The sequence below is a fragment of the Microtus oregoni genome, unplaced genomic scaffold, assembly GCF_018167655.1.
Source record: "Microtus oregoni isolate MIOR12 unplaced genomic scaffold, Mior012 000092F_ref0000046, whole genome shotgun sequence".
In the NCBI taxonomy this organism is placed as follows: domain Eukaryota; kingdom Metazoa; phylum Chordata; class Mammalia; order Rodentia; family Cricetidae; genus Microtus; species Microtus oregoni.
The window spans coordinates 2,186,462-2,201,754 of NW_024544604.1; the positions used below are offsets into that span (position 1 = coordinate 2,186,462).

General features: G+C 39.4%; 1 protein-coding gene across 1 annotated transcript in view; it reads left to right on the plus strand.

The window, feature by feature from the left end:
- LOC121442636 (membrane transport protein XK-like) overlaps positions 1-15,004 on the plus strand; it is a 54,549-nt gene extending 39,545 nt beyond the window's left edge. Inside the window, exon 3 of the mRNA XM_041644237.1 lies at positions 13,926-15,004. Within this exon, the coding sequence (XP_041500171.1) occupies positions 13,926-14,800 (875 nt within the window). The 3' untranslated portion in view covers positions 14,801-15,004. The remainder of the gene's footprint in view (positions 1-13,925) is intronic.
- The last annotated feature ends 289 nt before the right edge of the window (positions 15,005-15,293 follow it).

Sequence of the window (15,293 nt, forward strand, 5' to 3'; positions counted from 1 at the left end):
TCCCCTCTACTTGCCTTTCCCAGTCCACTCTTCCTCTGTTTCTATTCAGAAAGGGGCAGGCCTCCATGGGTATCAACAAAGCATGGCATATCAAGTTGAGGTAGGACTAAACTCCTCCCCTTGTAGTAAGGCTGGGCAAGGCAACCAATATGAGCAATAGGTTCCCAAAAGCCAACCAAAGCATTAGGGACAGGCTGATGATGATCCCTCTTACTTTCAGCCATTACTTTTTCAGTTTGCTCGCAACTTTCAGGGTCAGGCTGGGAATTAAATTATAATAGCACTGGATTCTAGAACAAGTATTTAAAGCTAACCCTAAAGTGAAAGTGGTGGAATTCAGCAAGAACAGTGATCATTTGACTGGCCAGGAAACTATAACTCTACCAAGATAATTCAGACTTTTTTAGCCATTGGTTGGGTCCCATATCCAGAAATAACACTTACTTAAATTAACTTCTTTAATTACTCATGAGGTCAGAGAAGACTACCTTGTTCCTATATAGTCCTATTAAGCAGGCCTTTCATTTACTTTAAGTAGCATCTCTAGATTGCTGGCTTAAACTTCAGATATCATTTCCAACATGGATTCTAATTCTCTGGAAATGTTGGGAAAAGGTACAATTTTTTAACTTAGGAAAAATGCATGAAGGCAGACAGATTCACATAAGAAATCCATAATCCGATAAATTGCCACATGGTAAAGGTGTTTGGGAGTTCTTATTGTTTGCTCCAACTATTTTTTGGAGGAGTGTTAAAACTGAAGGTTCCCATCAGTAGTTAAAAGAGATGATTTGTACTACATGCAATTAGTCATTCTTGTGTTATGCTTACATATATTGGTTGCCTTTTTCTGCCAGCCACTGTTCTGGGTGTTGGTGGTAAAGTCTCTATGAAAGAGTAGCTACCTTGAGAAGATTGCATTCTAATAGGAAAGAAAGTAACCTACAAAAGTCAGGTAACGAGATAAAGGTGGCTGTGAAAGCTTGATACATAAGCAGTTATTTGAGCTTGGGAAAACCTAAGAAGCATTTAGCACAACTGAACATTTGTAGTTGAATGATGTCTGAAAAAGGCATCATTGATGAGATGATAGCAACTGAACCTTGAATAAATGAGGAAAACTATTCATGGTACAATACTCCTGCAATGCCAGCAGCTTTCAGGAAGTAGAGATGGAAGAATCGGAAATTTGTTGTCACCCTTGACTATATAACACATTCAGAGCCAGCTGGGACTACATGAGACACTGCCCTTTCCCAAAAGGATAAATAAGGATACTTAGGCAAATAGAAGAGGTAGGTGGCTAGTGGTATCAAAATGTAGGAACACATGGTAAGAGCCTTATGATGGTCACACATGACAGAATGAGAAAAGGTGAGAAGAAAATTCTAAGAGCCAGGTATCTTAAACTTGAATGTTCCTACAAATCACTTAGCAAATGCTGTGAAACAGATTCTAATTCAGTGACATGAGCTGGGACGCTTCTAACAAACTCTCCATGTTAAAGCTGTTGGATTAGCAAGAACAGAGATCTATTTGGATAGAATGAGAGAAGAAGTTAGAAGAGTTCTAGCTACATATATATATGTATATATATATATATACATATATATATATATATGTATATATATTTATGAATAGGGTGATATGTGGTGATGATATGTAAGTGATTATTAGGGAATTGAAAGTGTTGCTCTGTGTTTTGGGGGTGGCATTTTGCTTTTTGAGGTACCTACGGGATATCTAGCAAGAGAAATATGACAGGCATCAGGCATAAGAGGAGTGGAGGGTTAGGAAGTGAGTATTTTGATTAGAAACAACAACTCAAGGGGATTTCCTGAAAAGTGTCCAGGAGTATATATAGTAGCAGACAAAAGAAAATACAGGGTAAAGGGGTATCCTTTCTTCTTTCATCTGCCTGTCTCTGTTCCCATTCCTTTTTTATTTTCCTTTCCCTCCATTATCCCCTGTCATCCCTTATTATTACATAAATCTCCCAAAACAATTTTGTACAGTTTTGAAAATGAAGAATAATTTTTAGATGCAGCTGACTCAAATAAATTAATAATACTCAGATAAAAGAGTATTAGAGAGCAGTTGAAAATTTGGAGAACAGCAAAACTTGATACAATAAAGATTTTGAAAAGAAAAAAACAGTCATTGAGTGAAGTAAGGCAACAACCAAAGATCTAGATAAGACACACTTTGTTTACTGAATTGATAGAAACAATTGTGAGATTTACTGAATCTCAGAGTCTGCTTGAAACTTGAATTTCTAGCATTTTACTGTGTGTGTCAACTATTTCCAGTTTCCTTACCTTTACACTCCATATCCTTTTAGGCTTTCTCCATTCTTTTTTTTGTTATTTTTTTTTAATTTATTTATTTATTAAAGATTTCTGTCTCTTCCCCGCCACCGCCTCCCATTTCCTTTCCCCTCCCCCAATTGAGTCCCCCCCCCTCAGCCCGAAAAGCAATCAGGGTTCCCTGTCCTGTGGGAAGTCCAAGGACCACCCACCTCCATCCAGGTCTAGTAAGTTGAGCATCCAAACTGCCTAGGCTCCCACAAAGCCAGTGCATGCAGTAGGATCAGAAACCCATTGCCATTGTTCTTGAGTTCTTGGTAGTCCTCATTGTCCACTATGTTCAGAGAGTCCGGTTTTATCCCAGGCTTTTCCAGACCCAGGCCAGCTGGCCTTGGTGAGTTCCCAATAGAACATCCCCATTGTCTCAGTGTGTGGGTGCACCCCTCGCAGTCCTGAGTTCCTTGCTCGTGCTCTCTCTCCTTCTGCTCCTGATTTGGACCTTGAGATTTCAGTCCTGTGCTCCAGTGTGGGTCTCTGTCTCTGTCTCCTTTCATCGCTTGCTGAAGGTTAATATTCAGGAGGATGCCTATATATTTTTCTTTGGGTTCTCCTTATTTAGCTTCTCTAGGATCACTAATTATAGGCTCAATGTCCTTGGTTTATGGCTAAAAACCAAATATGAGTAAGTACATCCCATGTTCCTCTTTTTGGGTCTGGCTTACCTCACTCAGGATAGTGTTTTCTATTTCCATCCATTTGCATGCAAAATTCAAGAAGTCCTTGTTTTTTATTGCTGAGTAGTACTCTAATATGTATATATTCTATACTTTCTTCATTCTTCCATTGAAGGGCATCTAGGTTGTTTCCAGGTTCTGACTATCACAAACAATGCTGCTATGAACATAGTTGAGCATATAATTTTGTTGTATGATAGGGCCTCTCTTGGGTATATTCCCAAGAGTGGTATTGCTGGGTCCAGGGGTAAGTTGATCCCGAATTTCCTGAGAAACCACCATACTGCTTTCCAAAGTGGTTGCACAAGTTTGCATTCCCACCAGCAATGGATGAGTGTACCCCTTTCTCCACAGCCTCTCCAACAAAAAACATTGGTGTTTTTTATTTTAGCCATTCTGACAGGTGTAAGATGGTATCTTAAAGTTGTCTTGATTTTCATTTCCCTGATCGCTAAGGAAGTTGAGCATGACCTTAAGTGTCTTTTGGCCATTTGAAGTTCTTCTGTTGAGAGTTCTCTGTTCAGATCAATGCCCCATTTTATAATTGGGTTGGTTAGCCTTTTACGGTCTAGTTTCTTGAGATCTTTATATATTTTGGAGATCAGACTTTTGTCAGTTGCCGGGTTGGTGAAGATCTTCTCCCAGTTAGTGGGTTGCCTTTGTGTCTTAGCGACAGTGTCCTTTGCTTTACAGAAGCTTCTCAGTCTCAGGAGGTCCCATTTATTCAATGAAGTCCTTAATGTCTGTGCTGCTGGGGTTATACGTAAGAAGTGGTCTCCTGTGCGCATCTGTTGTAGGGTATTTCCCACTTTCTTTTCTATCAGGTTCAGTGTGTTCGGACTGATATTGGACTTGAGTTTTTGCATGGTGATAGATATGGATCTATTTTCATTCTTCTACAGGTTGACATCCAGTTTTGCCAGCACAATTTGTTGAAGATGCTCTCTTTTTTCCATTGTATACTTTTAGCTCCTTTATCGAAAATCAGGTGTTCATAGGTTTGTGGGTTAATGTCAGGGTCTTCTATTCGATTCCATTGGTCGACTTTTCTGTTTTTATGCCAATACCAAGCTGTTTTCAATACTGTAGCTCTGTAGTAGAGTTTGAAGTCAGGGATGGTAATGCCTCCAGACGCTCCTTTGTTGTATAAGATTGTTTTGGCTATCCTGGGTTTTTTTGTTTTTCCATATAAAGTTGATTATTGTCTTCTCCAGATCTGTGAAGAATTTTGATGGGATTTTGATGGGGATTGCATTGAATCTATAGATTGCTTTTGGTAGAATTGCCATTTTTACTATGTTGATCCTCCCAATCCAGGAACAAGGAAGATCTTTCCATTTTCTGGTGTCTTCTTCAATTTCTTTCTTCAAAGACTTAAAGTTCTTGTCAAATAGATCTTTCACATCCTTGGTCAGAGTTACCCCAAGATATTTTATGCTATTTGTGGCTATCGTGAAAGGTGATGCTTCTCTAATTTCCCTCTCTGTTTCCTTATCCTTAGGGTATAGGAAGGCCACTGATTTTTTGGAGTTGATCTTGTATCCTGCCACATTACTAAAGGTGTTTATCAGCTGTAGGAGTTCTTTGGTAGAGTTTTTGGGGTCGCTTATGTATACTATCATATCATCTGCAAATAACGAGAGCTTAACTTCTTCTTTACCGATATGAATCCCCTTGATCCCATTATGTTGTCTTATTGCTATTGCTAGAACTTCAAGCACTATGTTGAAGAGGTATGGAGAGAGTGGACATCCTTGTCGTGTTCCTGATTTTAGTGGGATGGCTTTGAGTTTTTCTACATTTAATTTAATGTTAGCCGACGGCTTGCTGTAAATAGCTTTTATTATCTTTAGGTATGACCCTTGTATCCCTATTCTCTCCAAGACTTTTATCATAAAGGGGTGTTGAATTTTGTCAAATGCTTTTTCAGCATCTAATGAAATGATCATATGGTTTTTTTCTTTCAGTTTATTTATATGCTGGATTACATTGATAGATTTGCATATGTTGAACCAGCCCTGCATCTCTGGGATGAAGCCTACTTGATCATAATGGATAATTTTTCTAATGTGTTCTTGGATTCGGTTTGCCAGTATTTTATTGAGAATTTTTGCATCGATATTCATGAGTGAGATAGGCCTGTAATTTTCTTTCTTGGTTGGATCTTTGTGTGGTTTTGGTATCAGGGTAACTGTAGCTTCATAAAAGGAATTTGGCAATGACTCTTCTGTTTCTATATTGTGAAATACATTAAGGAGTATAGGTATTAGCTCTTCTTGGAATTTCTGGTAGAATTCTGTATTGAAACCATCTGGTCCTGGGCTTTTTTTGGAAGGTAGATTTTTGATAACGGTTTCTAGTTCTTCGTGACTAACAGGTCTATTTAGATCGTTCACCTGGTTTTGGTTTAGCTTTGGTATGTGGCATTTATCTAAAAAAATGTCCATTTCTTTTGCATTTTCTAGTTTTGTGTCATACAGGCTTTTGTAGTAAGATCTAATGAGTCTCTGAATTTCCTCTGTGTCTGTGGTTATGTCCCCCTTTTCGTTTCTGATCTTATTTATTTGCGTGTTCTCTCTCTGTCGTTTAATTAGTTTGGATAGGCATTTGTCCATCTTGTTGATTTTCTCCAAGAACCAACATTTTGTTTCATTGATTCTTTGGACTGTTTTCTGTGTTTCTATTTTGTTGATTTCAGCCCTCAGTTTGATTATTTCCAGTCTTCTACTCCTCCTGGGTGTGTCTGCTTCTTTTTTTTCTAAAGCTTTCAGGTGTGCTGTTAAGTCTCCGATGTATGCTTTCTCTGTTTTCTTTAAGTGGGCACTTAGTGCTATGAACTTTCCTCTTAGCACTGCTTTCATAGTGTCCCATAGGTTTGAGTATGTTGTCCCTTTATTTTCATTAAATTCAAGAAGACTTTAATTTCTTTCTTGATTTCTTCCTTGACTGTGGCGGTCCTCTCGACCGGCGACGAAGAATGACCACCACATCAGGATTCCACTCAGATCACGCTTTACTGGAGTACCCTTGATTGATGGGGAGCAGGAAATGAGGGGGGCAGGAGAACAAGAGGCAAGAAGGAAGTGGCAGGGAGAGCATGAAGCGAAGGGGAGAGGCAACAGGAAGCGAAGGGGCCAGGGGGCACTTAGGCAGCCGCTTAAATAGGGAATTGGCACACGGGTCGCCCTGTGATTGGCTGCCACCAACAGCTGACACCAGACTGCATCGGGATAGGCTCAAGGATCCTCATCCACCGCGCATGTGGGAAGCGGGGACACGCAGCTCTCAAAGAAATAGCCAAATATGGAGTTGTTTATAACCAACAAGACAGGATGTCGGCGCCATCTTGTAATGGTGATCCTGTCCGGCTCACTATACTTGACCCAGGTGTGGTTCAGTAGTTGACTGTTCAATTTCCATAAGTTTGTAGGCTTTCTGGAGGTAGGATTGTTGTTGAATTCTAACTTTAATCCGTGGTGATCTGATAAGACACAGGTGGACACTGATATTTTTTTGTATCTGTGGAGGTTTCCTTTGTTTCCGAGTATGTGGTCAATTTTCGAGAAGGTTCCATGGGCTGCAGAGAAGAAGGTATATTCTTTCCTATTTGGGTGGAATGTTCTATAGATGTCCGTTAAGTCCATTTGCTTCATTACCTCCAGTAGTCCTCTTACTTCTCTATTAGGTTTCTGTCTGATTGACCTGCCCATTGCTGAGAGAGGTGTATTGAAGTCTCCTACTACTAGTATGTGTGGTTTGATGTCTGCCTTGAGTTTTAGTAATATTTCTTTTACATACGTGGGTGCTTTTATATTAGGGGCGTAAATATTCAGGATTGAGATGTCATCCTGACAAATTGTTCCTGTTATGAGTATAAAGTGTCCATCTTGATCTCTTCTGATTGATTTTAGTTTGAAGTCAGTTTTGTTAGAAATTAATATGGCCACACCTGCTTTTTTCTTAGGACCATTTGCTTGAAAGACCTTTTCCCAACCCTTTACTCTGAGTAGATGCCTGTCTTTGTGGTTGAGATGTGTTTCTTGCAAACAGCAGAATGTTGGATCCTGTTTTTGTATCCAATCTCTTAGCCTGTGCCTTTTTATAGGTGAATTGAGACCATTAATATTAAGTGATATTAATGACCAGTGGTTGTTTATGCCAGATAGTCCTATTGTTTTTGGAAGTAGAATTTGTGTGTCTCCCTTCTTTGAGTTGTGCTAGTGAAGGATCGCTAGATGCTTGAGTTATTGTAGGCAGTGTTGGCCATGTTGGATTCCTTGGGTTGCGGGTTTCCTTCTATTACTTTCTGTAGGGCTGGGTTTGTGGCTACGTATTGTTTAAATTTGTTCTTATCCTGGAATGTCTTGATTTCTCCACTTATATTGAACGAAAGCTTGGCTGGGTATAGTAGTCTGGGCTTGCATCCATGGTCTCTTAGCTTCTGCAGTACTTCTATCCAGGACCTTCTGGCTTTCATTGTTTCCATAGAGAAATCAGGTGTAAGTCTAATCGGTCTACCTTTATAAGTTACTTGGCCTTTTTCCTTTGCAGCTCTTAGTATTCTTTCTTTAACCTGTATATTTTGTGTTTTGATTATTATATGGCGAGGGGATGTTTTCCTTTGATCCAGTCTGTTTGGTGTTCTGTATGCTTCTTGAATATTCAAAGGAATATCTTTCTTTATGTTGGGAAAGTTTTCTTCCATAATTTTGTTCAAAATATTTTCTGGGCCTTTGAGCTGTGATTCTTCTCCTTCTTCTATACCTATTATTCTTAGATTTGGTCTTTTTATTGTGTCCCATAATTCCTGAATGTTTTGTGATGAGAATTTGTTGGCTTTGCAGTTTTCTTTGATCAGAGCGTTTATTTTTCCTATGGTGTCCTCAGAATCTGAGATTCTTTCTTCTATTTCTTGTATTCTATTGATTATGCTTGTTTCTGTAGGCTCTGCTCGTTGACCTAGATTTTCCATATCCAGCTGGTCCTCAGTTTGTGTTTACTTTTTTGCTTCCATTTCAGTTTTCAATTCTTGAACTGTTTCCATTACCTGTTTGATCGTTCTTTCTTGGTTTCCCAGGGTATTATGTACGTATTTACTCATTTCTTCAAATTTTTGGTTATACTTCTCATCCATTTCTATAAGGGCATTTTTCACATGTTGTTTAAGGGATTCTACTGCTTTCAGAAAGTCAATTTTTTCCACTTCTTCTGTGTTAGGGTGTTGGAGACCTTCTGTTGTAAGATCATTGGGATCTGGTGTTTTCATGTTGTTTTTCAGATTATTGGGTGAATTCTTTCCTTGGCGCCTGCCCATCTCCTCCTATCGATGCTATCTAAGGGGTCTGTTAAAACTGGTTCAGGTTTCCCTGCTGGCCAGGGCCTCCTCTTACAAAATGCCCTTGCTCTGTTTCCTGGATCCTGCCGGGGGCCAAGATCCCTCTCACCCCTCAGAAGGGTCTTCAGGAATAGGACCCGGCTCCTCCTTTGCCAGGGACCTCCCCAACCGAAGGCCTACCTCTTTGGTTTAATTGTAGTGGGGCGATCTGTTCTCCGTGTTGCGCGCGGTCCCTGCAGCCTGCTTCTGCTGCTGGGATGGTTCTTGCCGCCAGCAGCCTGTGTCCTCTGCTGCCACTCCGGTCCCAGCCGGTTCCAGCCTGTCCCAGTCAATCCCCACTGGCTGCGCTGGGTGTCCGGCCCGGTGTTCTGGCCGCGCCTTCCCAGCTTTCTCCATTCTTGACCCACCCCTATTACATGGCCCGCTATTATTTTGAGACAGGGTCTAGTTAGGTACCTGATGATGGATGGCCTTGGATTTACAGTCCTTCTGCCCAAGGCCTCCTAGGATTACTGTTATACACCAACATACCAAGCCCATTGATTTTATTAAAGTCTGTTTGACCTAAGCATTTCATGAGTTCAGTGGTTTGACTGAAAATTTGTTGTCTTCACGTTCTCAGCTATGTTCATAGCAGCTTTGTTTGTCATATCCAGAACCTGGAAACAACCTGAATGCCCCTCGACTGAAGAATGGATAAGGAAAATGTGGTACATTTACACAATAGAGTACTACACAGCAGAAAAAATAATGAAATCTTGAATTTTGCAGGAAAATGGATGGAGCTAAAAAACATTATTTTGAGTGAGGTAACCCAGACACAGAAAGACAATTATCACATGTACTCACACATAGGTGATTTTTAAAAATAAAACAAAGAAAACCAGCCTACAAACCACAATCCCAGAGAACTTAGACAACAATGAGGACACTAAGACAGACTTACATAGATCTAATCTACATGGGAAGTAGAAAGTAGAAAAAGACAAGACCTTCTGAGTAAATTGGGAGCATGGGGGACCTTGGGGAAGAGTTGAAGGGAGGAGAGAGGCAGGGAGGGGAGCAGAGGAAAATGTACAGCTTAGTAAAAATCAATAAAAAACAAACAAAACAAACAAACAAAAGTTGGAGTCTTCAGACAGCAATTACATAACAGAGAAATAACATATAGTAGATTCAGGAAATTATTAGAATTCTTATCTTGTTTATTACAATGCATATTTCAGATAAAATATCATAAATTTAACATAAATAACTATATGTAGAATTGTATAATTTACATTATAACTATGATGACTAGCTTTTTTGCATATATAGTATTTTATAGTGGAAAATGTTAAGTAGTAAAAGAAAAGGCTTCAATAGTAGATCCTTAGGATGTGGGAATCTATAACCATACATATGGAAATTTCTTCATGAATATTTGACATTACAATGTTAACTGTACTAGCCTGTCAAGATAAATAACTCAGTCCAATTAATTCCTAGTCTGTTATGATTATGAAAAGTTTGTAGTTTTTACATATTATTAGTAGATGTCAGTCTTTCCAGTGAATGATAGTAACTAAAACCAGTCTCAAAAACTGAATAAAATTGATACTTTCAGTAAAATTAAGCTTCTTTTGGGAAATTAAAAACTAAGGCATATGAGTCTTTAGGTCCATCTAATTAAAATTATATATATATATATATATATATATATGAACTCAGAATTTAAGGAGAACTTTCTTGTCATGTATCATTTCAATTAATTTTTTGTGTGTATGTGTATATTCACATTCATGCTGTGATATGTATATGTAGGTCAGAGGACAACTTGGACAAAGTTGGGTTTTTTTTTTCAACTGTAAGGGTCCCAGGAGTCAAACTCAGGTTGTCAGGTTTAGCAGTATGCATCCTTACCTACTGAGAAATCTCACTACCTTCCTTTATGTATCATTTAGATAGAGGTAATTTTAGTACATATGTGGAAATAAATGATGTGCATTCTAAGAGGCAGGTATGGGTATTGTACTTAAGGAGATATAGTAATGGTAAAAGAGTAGCATAATAGATCAGTTGAACTGAATATAATATCCAGAAATATATCCCCTTAGACTCTACATTATTTGATCTTCAACAAAAGAGCAAAGACTGACTATACAATAGGAAAATAATATTTTCAACAATTGCTCCTAGAATAACTGCATATTTTCCATAAAATACACCCATAGAATAGCTGCAAAATGTGACTAAACACAGAACTTTCACTCTTTATAAACTCAAAATAGGTAACAAACCTAAATGTAAAGTATAAAATGGTATAAATGTTAGAAGATAGTATGGGAGAATCTCAAGGGTCTGAGGTTTGGTGATGGGTTTGTAAATGTAATATCATAAAGAAAAAAGAATTGATAATTTCAGTTTTCTTTCAATTAAAATTTTATATTCCAGCACACTTTAGGTATACTAGCTACTATTCAGAACATTGACAACCCCAGATGCTGCTGGGGCTCCAGAGAAACAGATGCATTCTCTTTCATTTTCGGTTGAAATACAAAATGAGATCACCACTGTGATCCAGCAGTCACTACATTTGTATTTCTTCTAAAGGAGATGAAAATTTGATGCCCACACCAAAGCCTGCATGTGGGTACTTATAGTAACATTATTTATAATTGCTATGACTTAGAAATAACCAAAATATGCTTGAGTTGATAGTTGAATAAACTAGCATACTAGATAATGGAATATTATTCTCCACTAAAAATAAGTGAGCTGTCAAGCTCACTTGATATCTATATAGTAGAGAAAACATAACTAGTGAAAGAAATTAATCTGAAAATCCAACATAATATGTGATTCCAATCATATGACTTTCTGGAAAATGTAGAAACTATGAATGCAGTAAAAAGATCAGTTCAGAGGATGGAAGGATAACTGTACAAAGAATTGACGATATTTAGGGCAATGAGACCTCTCTACAATGTCTGAGGCATGTATTATGAATTTACCCAAATCTATAGGATGTACAAGAGTAAGACCTAATGTTAACTGCACTTTCAGTGATAACGATGTGTCTGTATAGGTTCATCAGTTGTGGTGTATGCACTGTTCTGCAGGGTGATAAAGATAATGATTGAGACTGGGCATCTGTGTGGGTTGAAGGTTTTGGGGAACTCTTTGTTCCTTCTGTTCAATTTTGCCACGAACCTAAAGCTGCTCTAAAATAAATAAGAATATATCAAGACCTTTTAAAAAAAGAAGAATCAACATGAAAGGTATTATCATTTCCATTTTATGGATGAGAAAATAGAAGATGGGGAGGTTGCCATTTTCCCAGTGTAGATTGATGTGGCAAAAATCAAACCAAGAGCCAGATTCATGGTTCCTAATTCATAGCTGGTGTAGGAGGCCCTTCTGTATTTCTGTTGTTTTCAAAGAAATTGCCTTGGCCTAGTTGATAGGGTGGAACTCAGGTAGGTGGGGAAGACAGAACAGAATTCTGGGAGGAAGAAAGCAGAGTCAGAGAGATGCCATGAATCTCCTGCCTGAGACAGACATAGATTAGAATCTTTCCTGGTAAGCCACGATCTTGTGGTGATATACAGATTACTAGAAATGGGTTAAATCAAGATGTGAGAGTTAGCCAATAAGAGGCTAGAGCTTATGGGCCAAGCAGTAATTAATTTAGTACAATTTCTTTGTGGTTATTTAGGGGGTTAAGCTAGCAGGTGGCAGGACGCAGCCCGCTCCTTCATACTACACATAGCCTTTCATTCCTCCTCATGCTAATGGGTGCGGGTGGTAGCATCCTGTAATAAGTCATTGCATTTCTGGTTTGACCACACTCTGTACCCATGAGTCTTAGTGGTTGTATATTTATTAGATAATAGAGCTCAAGGCAGATAGTATAGTAATGTGGAACATTATATGATGCTCCATTTAAATGGGCCACATCCTGTGATCTCAAACTGCCACTGTTTATAAGTAATGGATTTACCCATTTACTATAGGCCAATTTAGGAAATAAACATCTAGATCTGAGACATCTGTAAAGACACCTTTTAGTTTGCTGGGTGGTAGTGGCGCACACCTTCAATCCCAGCCCTTGGGAAGCAGAGACAGGCAAATCTCAGTGAGTGCAAGGCCAGCCTGATCTACAGAGTGAGTTCCAGGACAGACTCCAAAGCTACACAGAGAAACCCTGTCTTGAAAAAAAAAATCTTTCAGTTAAAAGCAGGTTAACTCTTAGGAGCAAGATTTGTTCCTTTTTCAGCACTCTAACTGAATTTCTATAGTAAGCATCTAAAACAGTCTAGGGTAGAGCAAACATCTTGAGTAAATTATTAATGAGTGCCTTCCATTTATGTGCGTACTACTGGGATGTGCTGAGGGACATCAAGAAGATATATCAGTGTAGTAATAATAAGAGCGGCGGGCTGTGTCCCCGTTACCCGGCCGCCCCCACGGCTAGCTTTACCCGAAATAATTACACAGAAACTGTATTCTTTTAAACACCACTTGGCCCATTTCTATCTAGCCTCTTCTAGGCTAGCTCTCGCACCTGGACTAGCCCATTTCTAATAATCTGCTGTAGCCCACGAGGTGGCTTACCAGGAATGATCTTAACCTGCGTCTGTCTGGAGTGTGAGAATCATGGCGACTCACTGACTCAGCTTCTTTCTCCCAGCCTTCTGTTCTGTTTACTCCACCCACCTAAGGGTGGGCTTATCAAATGGGCCTAGCAGTTTCTTTATTGCTTAACCAATGAAATCAACAGATTGATATATGACACTCCCACATCATATCAGGGGCTGGAGGTGTAGTACTCAGCAGTTATAAACATTCTATTTCAGAGGATCAGCGTTCAGATCTCATTGCCCTCGTCATGTGGCTTTTGAGTACTTGTAACTCCAACTCCAAAGGATCTGGTGCCTCCTTCTGGCGTCTTTTGGAACCACCAATCAGTCATGCATATAAATAAAATAAGTATTTTTTAAAACGGCAAGAGGAAATTAATAGAACAACTGACAAAATCAACACATTTTGTAAAGGACTCTTCATATTTTCATTGATCAAGATCGGCATCAGGAATAAGTTTCAGTCTGAATTGCCTCTGAGGCAAACCCTAAGGAGCTGAGGCATGCATTTGAAGGGAATGTCTAACAACACTGAAGGGAATGTGTAATGAGAGAAAACTGAGGGATGGAAAAGGATGAGATAAAAATCACAGTTGGTGACTAGAAGTTAACCTTATGGGCATACACACTTACTCTATTTAACAGGTTAGGAAACTAGCTCTTGCTGTAGGTGGAACTGAGTTATTGAGGGGGTCACCCATGCTCTTTAATTCCCTAGTGCTTCAGCCTAACAGGAATATGTTTATAGCAGTCCTGTGTGAGTCTGGAAAAAGTCCTCAGGCAGTCTTCAGATATCAACAGGTGGAAGTTAGCCTGCATATGTAATACAGAGGAATTCAAGGCCTGTGGGTGGGAGATAGCAGAACATTGGCCATACGATTCCTGGTGGAGGTGAGGTTTGACTGTGCTCTTTCTTTTCTCTCTTCAGGCATCATCATGTCCTTGTCCCTGTTGTCCATTGTATATGGAGCCTTACGTTGCAACATCTTAGCCATCAAAATCAAGTATGATGAGTACGAGGTCAAAGTCAAACCCCTGGCCTATGTCTGTATCTTCCTCTGGAGAAGCTTTGAGATTGCCACTCGGGTCATTGTCCTGGTCCTCTTTACCTCTGTCCTGAAGATCTGGGTGGTGGCAGTCATACTTGTCAACTTCTTCAGTTTCTTCTTATATCCCTGGATCCTCTTCTGGTGCAGTGGCTCCCCGTTCCCCGAGAACATTGAGAAGGCCCTGAGTAGAGTGGGTACCACCATTGTACTGTGTTTCCTCACTTTACTCTACGCTGGTATCAACATGTTCTGCTGGTCAGCTGTACAGCTCAAGATCGACAGTCCTGACCTCATCAGCAAATCCCAGAATTGGTACCGACTGCTAATTTACTACATGATGAGATTCATTGAGAATTCTGTCCTCCTGCTCCTGTGGTATTTTTTCAAAACTGACATATACATGTATGTTTGTGCGCCTCTGTTGATTCTGCAGCTACTCATTGCATACTGCACAGGCATTCTGTTCATGCTTGTGTTCTATAAGTTTTTTCACCCTTGCAAAAAGCTCTTCTCTTCCAGTGTTTCTGAAAGCTTTAGGTCATGTCTCAGGTGTGTCTGCTGGTCCTGTGTGAGGAGAAAATCCTCTGAACCAGTAGTAAGTGTAGACACGGACTTAAAGTCATCCACAGATCAAGATCAAGGTCAAGATGAAGATCAATATGAAGATCAAGGTCAAGATGTAACACCTTCTACCAGTAGACTAAGTCCTGAGACCACTGAGATGTGGAGTGCTGTTGATCTGTACTCTGCTTAATGGAACCTGAAGTGTCTTACAAGAAAGGGATATTGTGTTCTGGGTTAATAACTATTCTTCATACAAGTAATGAGCCCCACACAGGGGATAAGGCAGGGAATTAGCTGCCAATTCCTTGTGAGCTACGGCCTTTTATAGAGCTCTTTGATTCGAGGTAGCTATGGAAGGCAGGGGGAAGCCTACTACCCCACAGTTTGTTTCACAGTTGACTCTGTTACATTCTTGCAGGCCTTACTGGCCATTTCATTGACACAGTATACCTGAAGTTTCAGTTGAGCTGGTCATATTCATCGGATATAATAAAGAGAAAGGCTTGTTTTCTACAGTGTTGTCTCAGTAGCCTGATCCTTTACTAATACTGAATATAGCTTTATACAAAAGTCACCGTGATAGTCATAATAGGTTACTAGGGATTTTTCAACCTCATTCCTATCATAACTTACAGGGAGAGCTGTTTAAGTTTGTTTTATCAGTGTATTCCATTTTCACCTCA